The sequence below is a fragment of the Salvelinus sp. IW2-2015 genome, unplaced genomic scaffold (assembly GCF_002910315.2).
Source record: "Salvelinus sp. IW2-2015 unplaced genomic scaffold, ASM291031v2 Un_scaffold16283, whole genome shotgun sequence".
In the NCBI taxonomy this organism is placed as follows: domain Eukaryota; kingdom Metazoa; phylum Chordata; class Actinopteri; order Salmoniformes; family Salmonidae; genus Salvelinus; species Salvelinus sp. IW2-2015.
This window is the reverse complement of record NW_019957521.1, coordinates 224696-242558: the sequence shown is the minus strand read 5'-3', so window position 1 is coordinate 242558 and position 17863 is coordinate 224696. Positions and strand designations below refer to the sequence as shown.

Below are 17863 nucleotides of genomic sequence, written 5' to 3'. Positions count from 1 at the left end.
CGCTCCACCTCTGGCTCACCCACTTTGGTGGCACCTCTGGTGAGGGGACCCTCGTCGCCGACCCCGGACTGGGGACCCTCGTTGCGGGCCCCGGACTGGGACCCTAGCTGCGGGCCCCGGACTGGGAACCCTAGCTGCGGGCCCCGGACTGGGGACCCTCGCTGGAGGCTCCGGACTGGAGGCCGTCGCTGGAGGCTTCGTGCCATGACTCATCACTGGAGGCTTCGTGCCAAGGATCACCACTGGAAGCTTTGTGCCATGGATCATCACTGGAGGCTTCATGCCATGGATCATCACTGGAGGCTTCGTGCCATGGATCATCACTGGAGGCTTTGTGCCATGGATCATCACTGGAGGTCTGGAAAGCAGAGCTGGCACAACCCGTCCTGGCTGGATGCTCACCCTAGCCCGGCAACTGTGGGGCTTTTGCACAGGACGCACTGGGCTGTGAGAGTGCACCGGAGACACTGTGCGTAGAGCCGGCGCAGGATATACGGGGCAGAGGAGGCGCACTGGAGGTCTGGAGAGTAGAGCTGGCACCACCCCTCCTGGCTGGATGCTCACCCTAGCCCGGCAACTGCGGGGTGCTGACACAGGACGTACTGGGCTGTGGACACGCACCAGAGACACAGTGCGCAGAGCCGGCGCAGGATATCCTGGACCGAAGCGACGCACTGGAGGCCAGATGCGCTGAGCCGGCACCATCCATCCTGGCTGGATGCCCACTCTAGCCCGGCCGAAGCGAGGAGCTGGAATATAGCGCACCGGGCTATGAGTGTGCAATGGAGACACACTGCGCAGAGCCGCATAACATGGGGCCTGACTAGTCACACTCTCCCGACGGTAAGCACGAGGAGTTGGCTCAGGTCTCCAACCTGACTCTGCCAATCTCCCCGTGTGCCCCCCCCAAAATGTTTTTGGGGCTGCCTCTCGTGCTTGCTCCGCTGTGCCAACTCCTCGTACTTTCGCCGTTCCGCCTTTGCTGCTTCTAGGTCCTTCCTAGGTCGGTGAAATTCACCATCCTGTGCCCAGGGTACCTTGCCCTCCAATATCTCCTCCCATGTCCATTCCTCCAGATAGCGCTGCTCCTCCCGGCCACGCCGCTTGGGCTGTTTGTGGTGGGTAGTTCTGTCGAAAGAACTGGACCAAAGTGCAGCGTGGTGAGCGTACATTTTATTTTATTTAAAAATGTCGCCAACAAAACAAGAAACAAAATAAACAACCGTGAAGCTTCCGGGGGCTATAGTGCCACTAACAAAGATAACGACCCACAATCACAGGTGGGAAAAAGGGCTGCCTAAGTATGATTCCCAATCAGAGACAACGATAGACAGCTGTCTCTGATTGAGAACCATACCCGGCCAAACATAGAAAACCAAATCATAGAAATAAAGGACATAGAATGCCCACCCAAATCACACCCTGACCAAACCAAAAAGAGAAATAAAAAAGGCTCTCTAAGGTCAGGGCGTGACAACTGGGTATTCAACAAGAATGTTATATGGTAAAAGTAACATACAAAACATACAGTATGAACAGTTTAGCACAGTTCAGTGTGTCTGAGTGTGTCTCAGGTGTAGTATGTGTCTTTAAGAGTTTAGTTAGGCCTACATGTAAATGGAATAAATACATTTATAGCCTGTTATGTAAAGTGTTGGCTAATTTAAGAATAGGATGGCTTCAATATGCTCTGATATTGCCATCACAGAAAACGACTATAACTAAATGTTACATTTATTTATTGTGCCCTCGGTTCCTTTGGGCTTCAATAATTTATACTGGAGATATGCTTTGTTCTACAAAGACATTGTCCCTGTGCTGTATGTGCAACGTGATAGGATTTTGCCATTGTGAAAGTAGCTTCCAAATGAAACAAATTGATTCACGTGCGCACACTCCCGCACATAAACTATAGGATATGCTTACGAGTAACACTATCCAATGGTGGAATGAATGTAAAAAATGTTTTTATCAAGGGTATTATGAATGGACATAAATTAATTAGTTCTGAGGACTACAAGTGATTTTTGGTGACGTTAATCTCATGAAGCAGCTGTAGGGTTGGAGGACTGTTGCTCATCATTGCGCACGAAGCGGCAGTGGCGCGACTCCTCTCCTAGTTGACGGGAATTCGCTGACACCAATTATTTTCGCATCAACATATGCCGCCTATTGAAAACTGGACCGAAGTGCGCTACCAGTTACAACGTTGATTTGAATGCTAAGGACAATTCGTTGACACGGACTTTTATCGCTAGTGTAAACTGAACTGTATGGCATGTTCTCCGCCACCAATCGCTACAGGTAAGAATTTATTTCGACAGTTGCAATATGATACAACCGACTCTCGAAGTGTGGCATGTACAATGAAAGCTTCTAGGCGTTGGTTTAAATTTTTTTAATATGGTTTAGTAAACCTATCTTCAATCAAATGAAATTGAGCGTATCGTTTTTTCCCAGCCAAGTCATTGCACTTTGCTAAAGCTTCGTAGACTATCAATTGCTTAGTTGTTCTGCAGAAAGCTTTTTGAATGGTTTGCTAACTATTTTTGGAAAATGAAAAATAATAAACAAGCGTAAATTAACATTAGTTGTATGAAACTGAAACACTGAACAATAGCCTATCCCATCATAATCGCATTATAAATGCATCTCATTTATAGCGTGAGAACAGCTTTATGGGGATTGAGTGAACATTTCATATTCATCCAGTATTGTAATTTTATTGTGCAGGCGCAAAGGGCTGCTGTGTGGTGTGTGTGTGTGTGTGTGTGTGTGTGTGTATGTGGGTGTGTGTGTGTGTGTATGTGGGTGTGTGTGTGTGTGTGTGTAACTAGATAGGCTAGTGGGCAATCTTCAAAAAGGGCTTTAGCTTTTGAGATACCCCTTCCAGCGGTAGAACAAAACACAACCATATTTTTTCACATATCTAATGTCTCCATTCTATGAAATGGATGACTGTGAAAAAATATTTTACTGCATAAGTGATTGATAAATATCATGACACACTCCCTAAACTAAAATCATGCAGAATAATGCCTGGCTAGAGGGGGGTGGGCCACATAAACTCATGTAACCCAKTATTGCATGCTCTGAAATTGGGAATCCATTAGGCCTGCCCTAATTATACTCAAGCACCATTGTCTGGATATAAAACGAAAGCAGCAGACTGCTTGGAATGGAAACACCAAGTATTGCAAGTCGCGGGTCTCTTTGAGGAACAATGAGGCAATTCGGAGGCTCCAACGAAAGGAAGGAGAACACTGGACACCCTCTCCCTAGCTCTACAACTTGCAGTATACCAACTGTGGTATAACTTTTGTCTCCAGGATTGGGCTCTTCAGTCATCTTGTTATTTCGAAGTAAGCTTTGAWTCATTGCTAGTCCAATATGTCTGCCTGAATCCGAACATGACCTTCRGCTGGCTCACTGCATTTGTGATGTGCATAGTGATGTTCCGGTGCACCTCTTAAAGATGTTTGGGTTGAGCTGGCACATTTAGTTTTTCCAAAAAATCATGTCCACCATCCTGGCTGGCTGTCCTGTAGTTGCCGTATATATTGACTTGGTGAAATGATGGTGTCTAGGGTGGATGCAACCACACATGATGACATGTGCATGAGGCAGATGTTWATTASAATAAACCAACACAACCTGACACTCATTGACAAGAAATGCCATCCACTTAAGGGACCTTCAATGATGTCATAGGAATTGTACCTACCCGATGCCAATCCAATATAAATGCCATCCTGAATCTCCCAGTCTGATCTGGAGTTGCCGTACACTTTGTCATACATGAGGCCATTCAACAGCCAAAATGCAATCGGGAAAGTGCTGGCGTGCATTGCCCTCATATGTACAGTGCCTTCAGAAAGTATTCATACCCCTTGACTTATTCCCCATTTTGTTCTGTTACAGACTGAATTGGAAATGGAATACATTTTTGTATACATTTTTTTATCTACACACAACACCCCATAATGACAACGTGAAAACATGTTTGTAGAAATTGTAGCAAATTTATTGAAAAATAAATATCTCAATACATGTTAAAATCACCTTTGGTAGCGTTTAAGGCAGTGAGTCTTTCTGGGTAAGCCTCTAAGAGCTTTGCGCACCTGGATTGTACAATATTTGCCCATTATTCTTTTAAAAATGTGTCAAGCTCTGTCAAATTGGTTGTTGATCATTGCTAGACAACCATTTTCAACTCTTGCCATAGATTTGTAAGCAGATTTAAGTCAAAATTGGAACTCTGCAACTCAGGAACATTCACTGTGTTCTTGGTACACAGTGTAGATTTGGCCTTGTGTTTTAGGTTACTGTCCTGCTAAAAGGTGAATTAATGTCCCAGTGGCTGATGGAAAGCAGACTGAACCAGGTTTTCATCTAGGATTTTGCATGTGCTTAGCTCCATTCAGTTTCATTTTTATCCTGAAAAACTCCCCAGTTGTTAACGATTACAAGCATACACATAACATGATGCAGCCACCACTATGCTTGAAAATGAATGTGTTGTATTGGATTTTCTCCAAACATAACACTTTGTATTCACAACGAAAAGTGAATTGCCTTGCAATATTTTTTGCAGTATTACTTTAGTGCCTTGTTGCCAACAAGATGCATGTTTTGGAATATTTTTATAAAGTACAAGCTTCCTTCTTTTCACTATGCCAATTAGGTTAGAAATAATGTTGTTGATCCATCCTCAGTTTTCTCCTATTACAGCCATTAAACTCTATGACTTGGCCTCATGGTGAAATCCCTGAGCGGTTTCCTTCCTCTCCGGCAACTGAGTTAGGAAGGACGGCTGTATCTTTGTAGTGATTGGGTGTATAGATACACCATCCAAAGTGTAATTAATAACTTCACCATGTTCAAAGGGATATTCAGTGTCTGCTTTTGTTTTACCTACAGTTGAAGTCAGAAGTTTACATACACTTAGGTTGGAGTCATTAAAACTCGTTTTTCAACCACTCCACAAATTTCTTGTTAACAAACTATAGTTTTGGCAAGTCGGTTAGGACATCTACTCTGTGCATGACACAAGTAATTTTTCCAACAATTGTTTACAGACAGATTACGGCTTCCACGGCTTCAACTCAATCATCAAGTTTGCAGACGACACAACAGTAGTAGGCTTGATCACGATCAATGACGAGCCTATAGGGAGGAGGTGAGGGCACTCAGAATGTGGTGTCAGGAAAACAAGCTCTCAATCAACGTCAACAAAACAAAGGAGATGATCGTGGACTTCAGGAAACTGCAGAGGGACTGCCCCCCTATCCACATCGACGGGACAGCAGTGGAGAAGGTGGAAAGCTTTAAGTTCCCCGGCATACACATCACGGACAAACTGAAATGGTCCACCCACACAGACAGTGTGGGGAAGAAGGCACAACAGCGCCTCTTCAACCTCAGGAGGCTGAAGAAATTTGGCTTGTCACCTAAAACCCTCACAAACTTTTACAGATGCACAATTGAGAGCATCCTGTCGGGCTGTATCACCGCCTGGTACGGCAACTGCACCACCCACATCCGCAGGGCTCCCCAGAGGGTGGTGCGGTCACAACGCATCACCAGGGGCAAACTACCTGCCTTCCAGGACACCTACACCACCCGATGTCACAGGAAGGCCAAAAAGATAATCAAGGACAACAACCACCCGAYCCATTGCTTGTTCACTCCGCTGCCATCCAGAAGGCAAGGTCAGTGCAGGTGCATCAAAGCTGAACCAAGAGACTGAAAAATAGCTTCTATCTCAAAGCCATCAGACTGTTAAACAGCAATCACTAATACAGAGACTTTAAATAATTGGCGACTTTAATAAATGGATCCCTAGTCACTTTAATAATGTACTTTAATCATGTTTGCACATCTTGCATTACTCATCCCATAACGAGCAGACTGATGATCTAGAGGCCGGAGAGGGAGCACATGTGACAAGTCAATCTATATACAATACCCCATAATGACAAAGCAAAAACTGATTTTTATAATTTTGTATTAATTGATTCCAAATAAAAAACAGAAATGCTTCACTGTAGGGATGGTGCCAGGTTTCCTCCAGACGTGACGCTTGGCATTCAGGCCAAAGAGTTCAATCTTGGTTTCATCAGACCAGAGAATCTTGTTTTTCATGGTCTGAGAGTCCTGTAGGTGCCTTTGTCAAACTCCAAGCGGGCTGTCATGTGCCTTTTACTAACGATTGGCTTCCATCTGGCCACTCTACCATAAAGGCCTGATTGGTGAAGTGCTGCAGAGATGGTTGTCTGTCTGGAAGGTTCTCCTATCTCCACAGAAGAACTCTGGAGCTCTGTCAGAGTGACCATCGGGTTGTTGGTCATCTCCCTGACCAAGGCCCTTCTCCCCCGATTGCTCAGTTTGTCTAGGCGGCCAGCTCTGGGAAGAGTCTTGGTGGATTCAAACTTCTTCCATTTAAGAACTATGGAGCCCACTGTGTTCTTGGGGACCTTCAATGCTGCAGAATGTTTTAGGTACCCTTCCCCAGATCTGTGCCTTGACACACTCATGTCTCGGAGCTCTACGGACAATTCCTTCAACCTCATGGCTTGGTTTTTGCTCTGACATGCACTGTCAACTGTGGGACCTTATATAGACAGGTGTGTGCCTTTCCAAATCATGTCCAATCAATTGAATTTACCACAGGTGGACTCCAATCAAGTTGTAGAAACATCTCAAGGCTGATCAATGGAAACAGGATGCACCTGAGCTCAATTTCGAGCCACATAGCAAAGGTTCTGAATACTTATGTAAATAAGGGATTTCAGTTTTTTTTTAAATAAATTTGCAATTTGTTGGTTGATTCATATTTTTTTATTTTATCCATTTTACGATGAGGCTGTAACGTAACAAAATGTGGAAAAAAGGGAAGGGGTCTGATTACTTTCCGAATGCACTGTATATAAAATATGAATTAAGATGTCGTAATGCTGTTTGTTTGTGAATGTAGGACAAACAACTAACTACTTGTTTTCCACATTTATGCAATGTCAGAGCATGGCATTATTCTGCATTTTTTGAGTTTAGGTGGTGTCTCACAATATCGATCAATTTATAACCAGTTTTGCAGTAAAATATTTTTACACAACCATCCATTTCATAAATGGGAGACTTTGGGGGCCTCCTCAAAAATGTGGAGGCCTTGCCACTAGCCTAAGATTGGGGGATGTGTGTAGGCCTAAATGATGCACTCAAAGAAAATATGGGGTTAAACTATTTCTGGGTAGCCATGCTTTATGTTTAACGCTTGATTGACTATTACGAAGMGCAATATCCACTTTTCCATTGCGGTAAATTAGAACATTCTATTTGGGGTCAAGACATCTTTATTAATTGCCATCACCATTATGCACTGAATGATTTTTTGGAATCAGGGATTTCAAAGTGACAGGACATTGCAGAAATACATTTCATACAGTCCCTCACGATATGTGTGGACGTGTGCACATTAGTGGAAGTGGTTGTTCATGTACTGATATAGTGGAGGATTTATATGTTTTTTTCATTATTACCAGCCTATGTAATGCAGACAACTCTTCTCATCCCTCACCTAAAGAAAACGTATACTGAAAACTGGGAAGAAATATAATGATTTATTATTTAATATATTGAAATAGCTATTGCGACCGAGAAAAACCTACATTGTTTAAATTGAAGGCCAAGTGGCAAACAATAATTCAGGCACTAGGGATGGGGGTGTGAGCATGTGGGTCTGGGCAGTTGAGATGTAGTCATTGTTTGTGTTTGTCTTTAAGTTGTTGTTCGTATGTATACGTTTGTTTTTGTAGTGCAAAAAAGGGGAGAAAAAACATAAGACATGTAATGCAGACAATTATTTATTTGGTGCGTACAATTGATTGTTCTTATAAATGTCCACTTTAGCCTGTTGCTGTTACCCATAGGCTATGAAGTCTATCAGATTATACATAGCTGTCAGCGGATGGCATAGAGCTCTGAAACAACAAACAGATTGAGTACATTGATGTAGTTTCAATTTAACAAGTAAGATTGACATATGTAATCAAGCAGTATATACAAATGAGGTGTCAGCTCTGATTTTATCCAGAAAGAAAATAGAAACACTTGAAACGTCCCTCTCTCCCGAATATACTGTATGTATATGTGTGTGTTTCGAGTAGCAGCCAAGACAACTGCCTCTGTTCCATTGCAGCTCTGGGAAAAACGCAATGTTCCTTATTTATTTTTCAATATTTTTTTGGTTTCAACAAATCTCCACGCCGGATGCATAACCAGCTGCAGCACAGACTTAGCTCTCAGTCAGCYTGACATTGAAAGAGAGAGAAGGGAACCGAAATGAATGAGATTAACATTAACTGCGTTGTGCAGAAAGATGATGGAAAGGCCCTCTCCTTATCTTCAAAACTCCAGAACCCAGAGTGTCATTTCCCTTCCCAACCAGAGTGACAAATAGCAGATGTAAGAGAATTTTAAAAGTCAACCAAAGGCGATGAACATGTCTTGGATGATGTAGTGGTGGAATCTTTCTTTTTAACTTTCTAGTTAGGGACTTATTTCTCACTTTCATTCTATCTGTATATCTCCCCCTTTGCCTCCCTGCTATGCTTGTTATATTCTGTCTGAGGTGTGGGTAGAGACTATGACCTGTGCAGACATTACTCTGCAGAATGGGTGGTTGGGCAGTGCTATGAGATGATGAGGTAGGGGTGCAGCTGGAACCTGGAGGGTGGCACATGGCACCAGGTGGCTCATCTCTCCTGCCTTATTCAGATTGATGGGTCTCATCTCCCAGCCGCCCACTCTCTGGCTCGGGTGCATCATGGGAGTGAGGATCAGAAACATTTGGGTTTGAGCTGACCTGGCTGTCCCGTCTGCGTGGCCCTCTGTGCCCTGTCTGACTTGGGACGGTGCAGTGGCACTGTCATCTCTCATCTGTGATGAGATCTGACGCCATAAGTCCTCACTGTTGCCAAKCACTCCCTCAAGCTGGCACAGTGTCCAGATGCACATTCAGATCAACTGGTTCCCCTCTGGCTTGACTTGTCAGATTGTTACATGGGAAGGGTGAGTTTTTTTTTATAGTGATATTTTATTAAACAAAAAGTATTTGATTGCCTTCTTATTTTATCATTATTATTATCATCATCATCATCTTCTTCCTCTTCTTCAAACCTGCCGCCACCAGCACCACCACCAGCACCACCATTTCAAAAAGCAAGTTTCTTCCCAACCATATTCAAATCCCACTCAAAGCCTGCCGATTTCCCATATGTTTTAGGAGGCGAGAGCAAGACAACAAGCAGCCTTACGCTGATGCAGGGTGACGAGAGCCAGATACTCGTCTGGAATGATGCGGAAGATAAGTCAATTAGAGACCAAATCAAAGCGTCTGAACTCTCAGATGAAACAGTGTTGCATAGGCGAGGGATCCGCTGTGGCTAGCCGACTGCTCAGACAAAGACCTCAGGGCCCGCTGTGCCTGTAAGAGTGGTGGGCTGGGCTGGTGGAACGTATTTCTAAACTGACTACATCAGCTCAGCTCTGAGTGCGGGAGGTAGTGAGTACTAAACAAAAATATAAACACAACATGTAAAGTGTAGGTCCCATGTTACATGAGCTGAATTAAAAGATCCCTGAAACGTTCCATACTGTAATGATCGTCGTATAGAGGAGAAGGAGAAGACCAAGGTGCAGCGTGGTAAGTATTCATAATTCCTTTTAATGAATACAAATACTAGAACAAAACAACAAAAACGATAAACGAACAGTTCTGCAAGGTGACATACACTAAACAGAAAACAACCACCCACAAACACAGGTGGGAACAGGCTACCTAAGTATGATTCTCAATCAGAGACAACGATAGACAGCTGCCTCTGATTGAGAACCTTACCAGGCCAAACACACAGAAATACAAAACAAGGACAACATAGAACACCAGACATAGAATGCCCACCCAAACTCACGCCCTGACCAACCAAAATAGAGACATAAAAAGGATCTCTACGGTCAGGGCGTGACACATACGCACAAAAAAACGTATTTCTCTCAAATATTGTGCACAGGTGCATCTTATGCTGGGGACAATAAAAGGTCACTCTAAAATGTGCAATTTTGTCACACAACACAATGCCACACATGTCTCATGTTTTGAGGGAGCGTGCAATTCTGTAATGCAGTTCGGCATTTATTGGGATGACTCATGTAGGCCTACTGGAGGCAGCCCTGCAGGGTGGTCACTAGCGGGCACAGCTACAAAGTCATAAAATCGTATTTAAAACCTAACCCTAACCTTAACCCTAAATTTCTGAATTTTGATGATATATAGACAATTTTTAATTGGCACTGGCCCATCTAGTGGAAATTGCTCAGCTCTGCCTCTAGGACAAGATTCGTCCCAATAAAAGTCAATCTGCGATTGTAAAATTGGTCACCATCTGGATGTGACCATGACATGCCAGTTATTAGCTAACGTTATTGCCCACGGGAAGCGTCAGCATGGCAAGTCGAAGCCTGTGCGAATGACCAGTGCACTGATGTTGTATCGAATTGCTTCCTGACGTGAGTTGCTTGCCACTGGGTAGCTGTCGGCCTATCACGTGTCGGCGGTAGCTACAGATGTAGGATCTTAATTTGAGCTAGTTTGCTACTGCAGAAAAATAGTCCTGAAGCAACAGCAAATGTAGATTTTCCGTAAGGGAAAATCAAGTCTGACATTTCTTTAAAAAAAAATAATTATAAAATTTTCTCCCCAATTTTCGTGGTATCCAATCGCTAGTAATTACTATCTTGTCTCATCGCTACAACTCCCGTACGGGCTCGGGAGAGACGAAGGTCGAAAGCCATGCGTCCTCTGAAGCACAACCCAACCAAGCCGCACTGCTTCTTAACACAGCGCCTCTAACCCGGAAGCCAGCCGCACCAATGTGTCGGAGGAAACACCGTGTACCTGGCCCCCTTGGTTAGCGCGCACTGCGCCCGGCCCGCCACAGGAGTCGCTGGAGCGCGATGAGACAAGGATATCCCTACCGGCCAAACCCTCCCTAACCCGGACGACGCTATGCCAATTGTGCGTCGCCCCACGGACCTCCCGGTCGCAGCCGGCTGCGACAGAGCCTGGGCGCGAACCCAGAGACTCTGGTGGCGCAGTTAGCACTGCGATGCAGTGCCCTAGACCACTGCGCCACCCGGGAGGCCAAGTCTGACATTTCTAAGTGGAAATGACAAACTTCAGAAGCCCTTTTAAACCTCAAAAACACTACAAGTTTTACATTTCCTGCCCTGCAGGAACGTAATCCTACAACAGGGTGATCAGATTAAGATTCTGCATCTGTAACATGGCCAATTTGTTCCATCCACCCCACTTTATTTTAATAGGATAGCAGCCTACACAATAAATAACTTGTAATATTGGTAGGGCCATCCACACCAAGGACGACAACTACAACGATAACTATAATGATGAACTATAGGCTACATACCTATAAAACGTTGGCGAGCATCCACACTAGAGGAAATCGTTCTACAGTAGCTTCACCTGTCAATCAACTGATCAACGCATCCACATGAATAATATGCATGTCAATCTCTCCTGGCTCAAAGTATAGGATAGATCACTGCTAGTATTTGTGAGAAGTATTGACTTGTTTAATGTACTGAGCTGTCTGTTTAAACTACTAGCACACAGCTGACTCCCATTCATAACCCACAAGACATGCCACCAGAGGTCTTTTCACAATCCCCAAGTCCAGAACAAACTATGGGAGGCGCACAGTACTACCATCTGTGCGGCGCCCTATGGGACTCGCGATCACAGCCAGTTGGGATACAGCCCTGGATCGAACCCGGGTCTGTAGTGAGTGCCTTAGACCTCTGCGCCACTCAAGGAACCCCATGACTATATGTAAGTCTATTCTACATTAATTAAGTAACTCATGCAAGCAGTAAAATCAGATTTGAATAACGGATCAAAAATACTTATGGAACAACATGGACTGTGAAGGGACATACACACAGGCACAGACACACACACACACACATGATAACATACGCACCATACACACACGTACACATGGATTTTGTCTTGTAYATATGTGGTAGTAGAGTAGTGGCCTGAGGGCACAAACTTAATATTTTGTAATGTTTTTTAAATTGTATATAACTGCCTTAATTGTGCTGGACCCCAGGAAGAGTAGCTGCTGTGTAGGCCTATTTATAAGGTTGTAACTGGTAACACAGACCATTCAGTGCTTTCAGGATGTGTTCACTGACAACTGCAATAATACTTCAATGTGCATGTAATGAAAAATAACACAGAAACTCGTATTTAAATGTAGCAGTTCAACAACGAACGCCGTTAAGCCTTCACATCTTTTGTAATTGCTTGCCTTGTTGCTCAAGTGGTTTGCGAGTGATTTCCATTTTCTAATGGTTGTCAATAGTTAGACAAGAAAGATGTTCTACCTAGGCTACAACACACAGTGTGTGATAACGTGCGTCTCGGTGAGAGGTGTAGGAGTCAGGCGCAGAAGAGCAGGGATGTCTATATACACACAGAAACAAACGCAATTGAAACCAGGTGTGAAAAGAATCACAGACAAAACAAACAGAAAATGAAAAAGGGATCGGTGCCGACTAGTAAACCGGCGACGCCGACCGCCGAGCGCCGCCCGAACAGGGAGAGGAGTTACCTTCGGTAGAAGTCGTGACACAGTGCAATGAAGAATGTATTATTGTTAACAAGTGAGTACATTTTTCATAAGTTTGACTTTTCTTATTGTTGCTAGTATTCCCCAGTGGATAGCCTACTCTCTGAGCAGAAGCATGTCATGATGATATATAATCAGAGTGTGTTCCCAAAAGGCCTGGAGGGTGGCTGTCTCATTGGATGAGTGCTGGAGATTGTGGCTATAGCCTTCACTCATGCTATCACAAACATTCGTAACACCAACGGTTATATTACTATGGTCATATAATAATCCAGATATCATCCAGCCTGCATAGTAGCCTATCAACTATATCTTAGCCTATACAGATATAGGATCTTAATTTGATCACCTGTTGTTGCAGAAAATGTCCTGCACGGCAYGAAATGCAAACTTGGTTTAAAAAGGTTTTAAAAGCATTCTAAAGTTTGTAATTTCCACTTTCAAATGTCAGACTTGATTTGCCCTAACAAAAAATGTATCAACCCCCCCAAAAATGTCCATTACTTATAATCCACACAATAATTCACATTTCATGTTGCTGCAGGATTAATTAACTGCTGTGAGAAACTGGTCAAATTAAGATCCTACATCTGTACTTTTCTACTAGCTGCATACAATAATAGCCGAAACACTGAATCAAATCCACTGAGCAATTATAATATTGTGTGTGCTACAAGTAGGCCTATGACATGATGTCATATTCCAATTCCAGAATTAGAAAACACTGTAGACAGTCATACAGTGAATTCCTAACTTAGTTATTGACATTGTGGTTGTCAATTCCTTTGGATCCTATCAATATCATCACTAGCCAATTTGATAGGACCATCGCACGCTCTCTCTCTCCTTTCAAACTCCCCACCAGCTCTTTTGGCTGCTGTATTTTACATTCAGCAAGCAAGAGCAAGCGGGAATCTCTCCTCAAATAGGCTAATAGTAAAGAAAATGCTTGTAAAAAAAAGTGTCCAACAAGCTATTGTGGTCTAGCTTTTCCAGGGACTCCAAGATCATAGAGGGATTGCTGTAGATGAGATGCAAGTAGGGGAGAGGCCAGGTACGGAATCGCTCAAAGAGAACAGTAAAGACAGACATGCTAGAGATGTGTAGCCTACGTTAAAAGCGTACGAATATTACCCCATCATTAATTTGCTAAATATTAGCCCTAATACTGCAGTGAATATACCGAATTAATGCACACAGTGAAATAATATTTATTATCAGATTATGAAATGACAGGTAGCCAAGGCTACACTGTGTGTGCTCCTCAGGCTCCCCAATTGGCTAATCTTTTTAGGGATAAGAAGATGATCATACCTAGGCTATAGCAATACGGTGCCATGATTAATTGTATTATTGTTTACTAGTGAGTGCAGAATTGCTGTAAACTGCAGTGAATATGTAATTTGAATAACCACTAAAAAGCCCTGATTAGGCCTGATTAGGCAACCTATTGGATCAGTTATGGGTCTTTTCTCAACCGTTTAAAACATCCAGAAAGGCACATTAGCAGGCCAGTAATGGGTGTATTTTGTCAGGATGTATCTGCGTTAACAGATACGAATGGAAAATCAAATCAAATCAAATTWATTTATATAGCCCTTGGTACATCAGCTGATATCTCAAAGTGCTGTACAGAAACCCAGCCTAAAACCCCAAACAGCAAGCAATGCAGGTGTAGAAGCACGGTGGCTAGGAAAAACTCCCTAGAAAGGCCAAAACCTAGGAAGAAACCTAGAGAGGAACCAGGCTATGAGGGGTGGCCAGTCCTCTTCTGGCTGTGCCGGGTGGAGATTATAACAAGAACATGGCCAAGATGGTCAATGTTCCATAAATGACAGCATAGGTCCAAAAATAATAATCACAGTAGTTTGCCGAGGGTGCAGCAAGTCAGCACCTTCAGGAGTAAATGTCAGTTGCTTTTCGTAGCCGATCATTAAGAGTACGCTCCTGCGGTCTCTAGAGAGTTGAAAACAACAGGTCCGGGACAGGTAGCACGTCCGGTGAACAGGTCCAGAGTTCAATAGCCGCAGCAGAACAGTTGAAACTGGAGCAGGCAGCACGGCCAGGTGGACTGGGGACAGCAAGGAATCATCATGCCAGGTAGTCCTGAGGCATGGTCCTAGGGCTTCAGGTCCTCCGAGAGAGAGAAAAGAAAGAGGAAAGATGAGAATTAGAGAGAGCATACTAAATTCACACAGGACACCGGATAGAGACAGGAGAGAGAATAACTCCAGATATAACAAACTGACCCTACCCCACCCCCCCGCACCATAAAACTACTTGCAGGCAATAAAAACTAGGAGCTGAGCACAGGAGGGGTCAGGAGAACACGTGGCCCCATCCGATGATACCCCCGGACAGGGCCAAACAGGAAGGATATAACCCACCCACTTTGGCGAAGCACAGCCCCCACCCACTAGAGGATATCTTCAACCACCAACTTACGGCATCCTGAGACAAGGCCGAGTGTAGCCCACAAAGATTTCTCCGCCACGGCACACAAGGGGGGGCCAACAAGACAGGAAGATTAACGTCAGTGGACTCAAACCCACTCAGTGACGCAGCCCCCTAGGACGCATGAAAGAGCACGCCAGTAAGCCAGTGACTCAGCCCTGTAATAGGGTTAGAGGCAGAAGAAATCCTATGGGAGAGAGGGGAAACGGCAGGCAGAGAAGCAAGGGGCGGTTCGTTGCTTCAGAGCCTTTCGTTCACCTTCACACCCTGGGCCAGACTAACCTCAATCATATGACCCACTGAGAGATTAGTCTTCCATAAAGCTTTAAAAGTGAGCCGAGTCTGCGTCTCTCACATGGGTAGGCAGACCATTCCATAAAAATGGAGCTCTATAGGAGAAAGCCCCTGCTTCAAGCTGTTTGCTTAGAAATTCTAGGGACAATTTAGGGAGGCCTGCGCCTTGTGGACGTAGCGTACGTGTAGGGTATGTAACAGCAGGAACCAATCGGAAAAGATAGGTAGGAGCAACCCATGTAAATGCTTTGTAGGTTAAGCAGTAAAACCTTGAAATCAGCTTGGCCTTAACAGGAAGCCAGTGTAGGGAAGACTAGCACTGGAGATAATATGATCATTCTTTTTTTTTCTAGTCAGGATTCTAAGCAGCCTTATTTAGGCACTAACTGAAGGTTATTTAGTGTTTAATCCGGGTAGGCCGGAAAGTAGAGCAAATGCAGTAGTCTAACCTAAAAGAAAGTAACAAAAGCAATGGATAAATTTTTCTGCATCATTTTGGACAGAAGTGTCTGATTTTTGCAAAGTTACATAGATGGAAAAAAGCTGTCGCTTGAAAACAGTTCTTGAATATGTTCGTTCAAAAGAGAGATCAGGGTCCAGAAGTACCGCCGAGGAACTTCACAGTTTTTATTTGAGACCGACTTTAAACCCATCAGATTAATTGTCAGATTCAACAGAAGACTCTCTTTGTTTCTTGGGACTAGAACAAGCCATCTCTGTTTGGTCCGAGTTTTAAAAGTAGAAAAGTTTGCACCATCCACTTCTTATGTCTGAAACACAGTTCTAGCAGGGCAATTTGGGGCTTCACATGTTTCAATTGAAAATGTACCAGCTGTGTGTCATCGCACAGCGGTAAAGTTAACATTATGTTTTTTCGAATGACCTCCCCAAGAGGTAAATATATAGTGAAAAACACATAGCCTGGTCCTACAACGGACCTTAAAGGAACACCGAAATGTAGCAGTTGAATTTTGAATCAGGGACAACCATTCACAGAGACAACTGATATCTTTCCGACACGATAAATCTAAACCAGGCCAGAACTTGTCGTGTAGAACGAATTTGGGTTTCCAATCTCTCAAAAAATGATGGTATCAAAAGCAGCCTAGGTCCTCGGAGCACAAGGAAGATGCAGAGCCTCGGTCTGACGCCATTAGGTAATATCCACCTCCGTCGTCTCAGTGCTAGATGGGGGTCTAACCAGACGAGCATTTCGTATAACATTGTTTGTCTTCAGGAAGGCAGTCGAGTTGCTGCACAACTCTTTTTTCAATTTTTTTTGAGAGAATGGAAGTATCGATATAGGCCAATCGTTTTTTATATTTTTCTGGGTCGGTTGCTTTTTCAAGGGCTTTTACTGTTTTAAGTGAGTATTGGTACACATCCGGTGGATAGAGAGCGTTTTTGTTCCTAGGAGGGCCAAGCCAGGAAGCAGTCTTTCAGTAGTTTAGTTGGATAGATTTATGATTATTTTCATCTTGTTGTCAAGAGAATATAGTACTTAAAACACTTGAGTGTCTCTCTTGAATCCCTAGGTCTGGCAGAGTTGTACAGCTCGGGCTGGCCTTTGGAGAAAACGCGATTTGGAGTAGTATTTGCTTCTAATGATCATGATCTTTTCCCTCAAAAGAAGTCATGAATTTATTACTGCTGAAGTGGCCTCTCTTGGGGACTGCTGCTTTTGGTTAGCTTTGCGACAGTTATGAAAATACATTTTTTGGATTGTTTTATATTTCCCCTCCAATTAGTTGGAATAGGATGATCGAAGCAGCGTGAGGCTCTTTGATACTGCACGGTACTGTTCTTCGAAGCTAGTCGGGTCTTCCGTTTTGGTGTGGCGCCATTTCCGTTCCATTTTTTGGACGTTGCTTCGGCTCGGGTATTTCTGTATACCAGGGAGCTAGTTTCTTTATGACAAATGTTTTTAGTTTTTAGGGGTGCCTGCATCTGGGTCTGGCAGGTTAATTGAAGTTCCTCAGTTAGGTGGTTACTGTTTTTGTCCTCTGACGTCTTGGGTAGGCCAGAGGGAGTCTGGGAAGGGCATCAAGGACTCTTGTGTTGTCGAGATTTTGCCGGCTTTTTGATGCTCCTTGGTTGGGTCTGAGCAGATTTGTGCGATTGCAAACAATAATAAAAATGTTGGTTCCGATAGTCAGGATTATGAGGAAAAACATTAAGATCTACAAATTTATTTCCCATGTGGCAACTAAGGTCAGAGTATGACCTGTGGCAAGTGAGGTAGGTCCAGAGACAATGTTGGACAAAACCCACTGAGTCGATGATGTCTCCAAAAAAGGCCTTTTTTGGAAGTGGTCTGTGGATTTTCCATGTGAATATTAAAATCAACCCAAATTTGAATATTATCTGCTATGACTTACAAGGTCCGATAGGAATTCAGGGAA

The 17863-nt window shown here is 43.8% G+C and overlaps 1 protein-coding gene across 1 annotated transcript in view; it reads left to right on the top strand.

Annotated features, from left to right (window-relative positions):
• Positions 1-2100: 2100 nt before the first annotated feature.
• Positions 2101-17863, top strand: part of LOC112080353 (gamma-aminobutyric acid receptor subunit pi-like) — a 96188-nt gene continuing 80425 nt past the window's right edge. Inside the window, exon 1 of the mRNA XM_024146083.2 lies at positions 2101-2304. Within this exon, the coding sequence (XP_024001851.2) occupies positions 2274-2304 (31 nt within the window). The 5' untranslated portion in view covers positions 2101-2273. The remainder of the gene's footprint in view (positions 2305-17863) is intronic.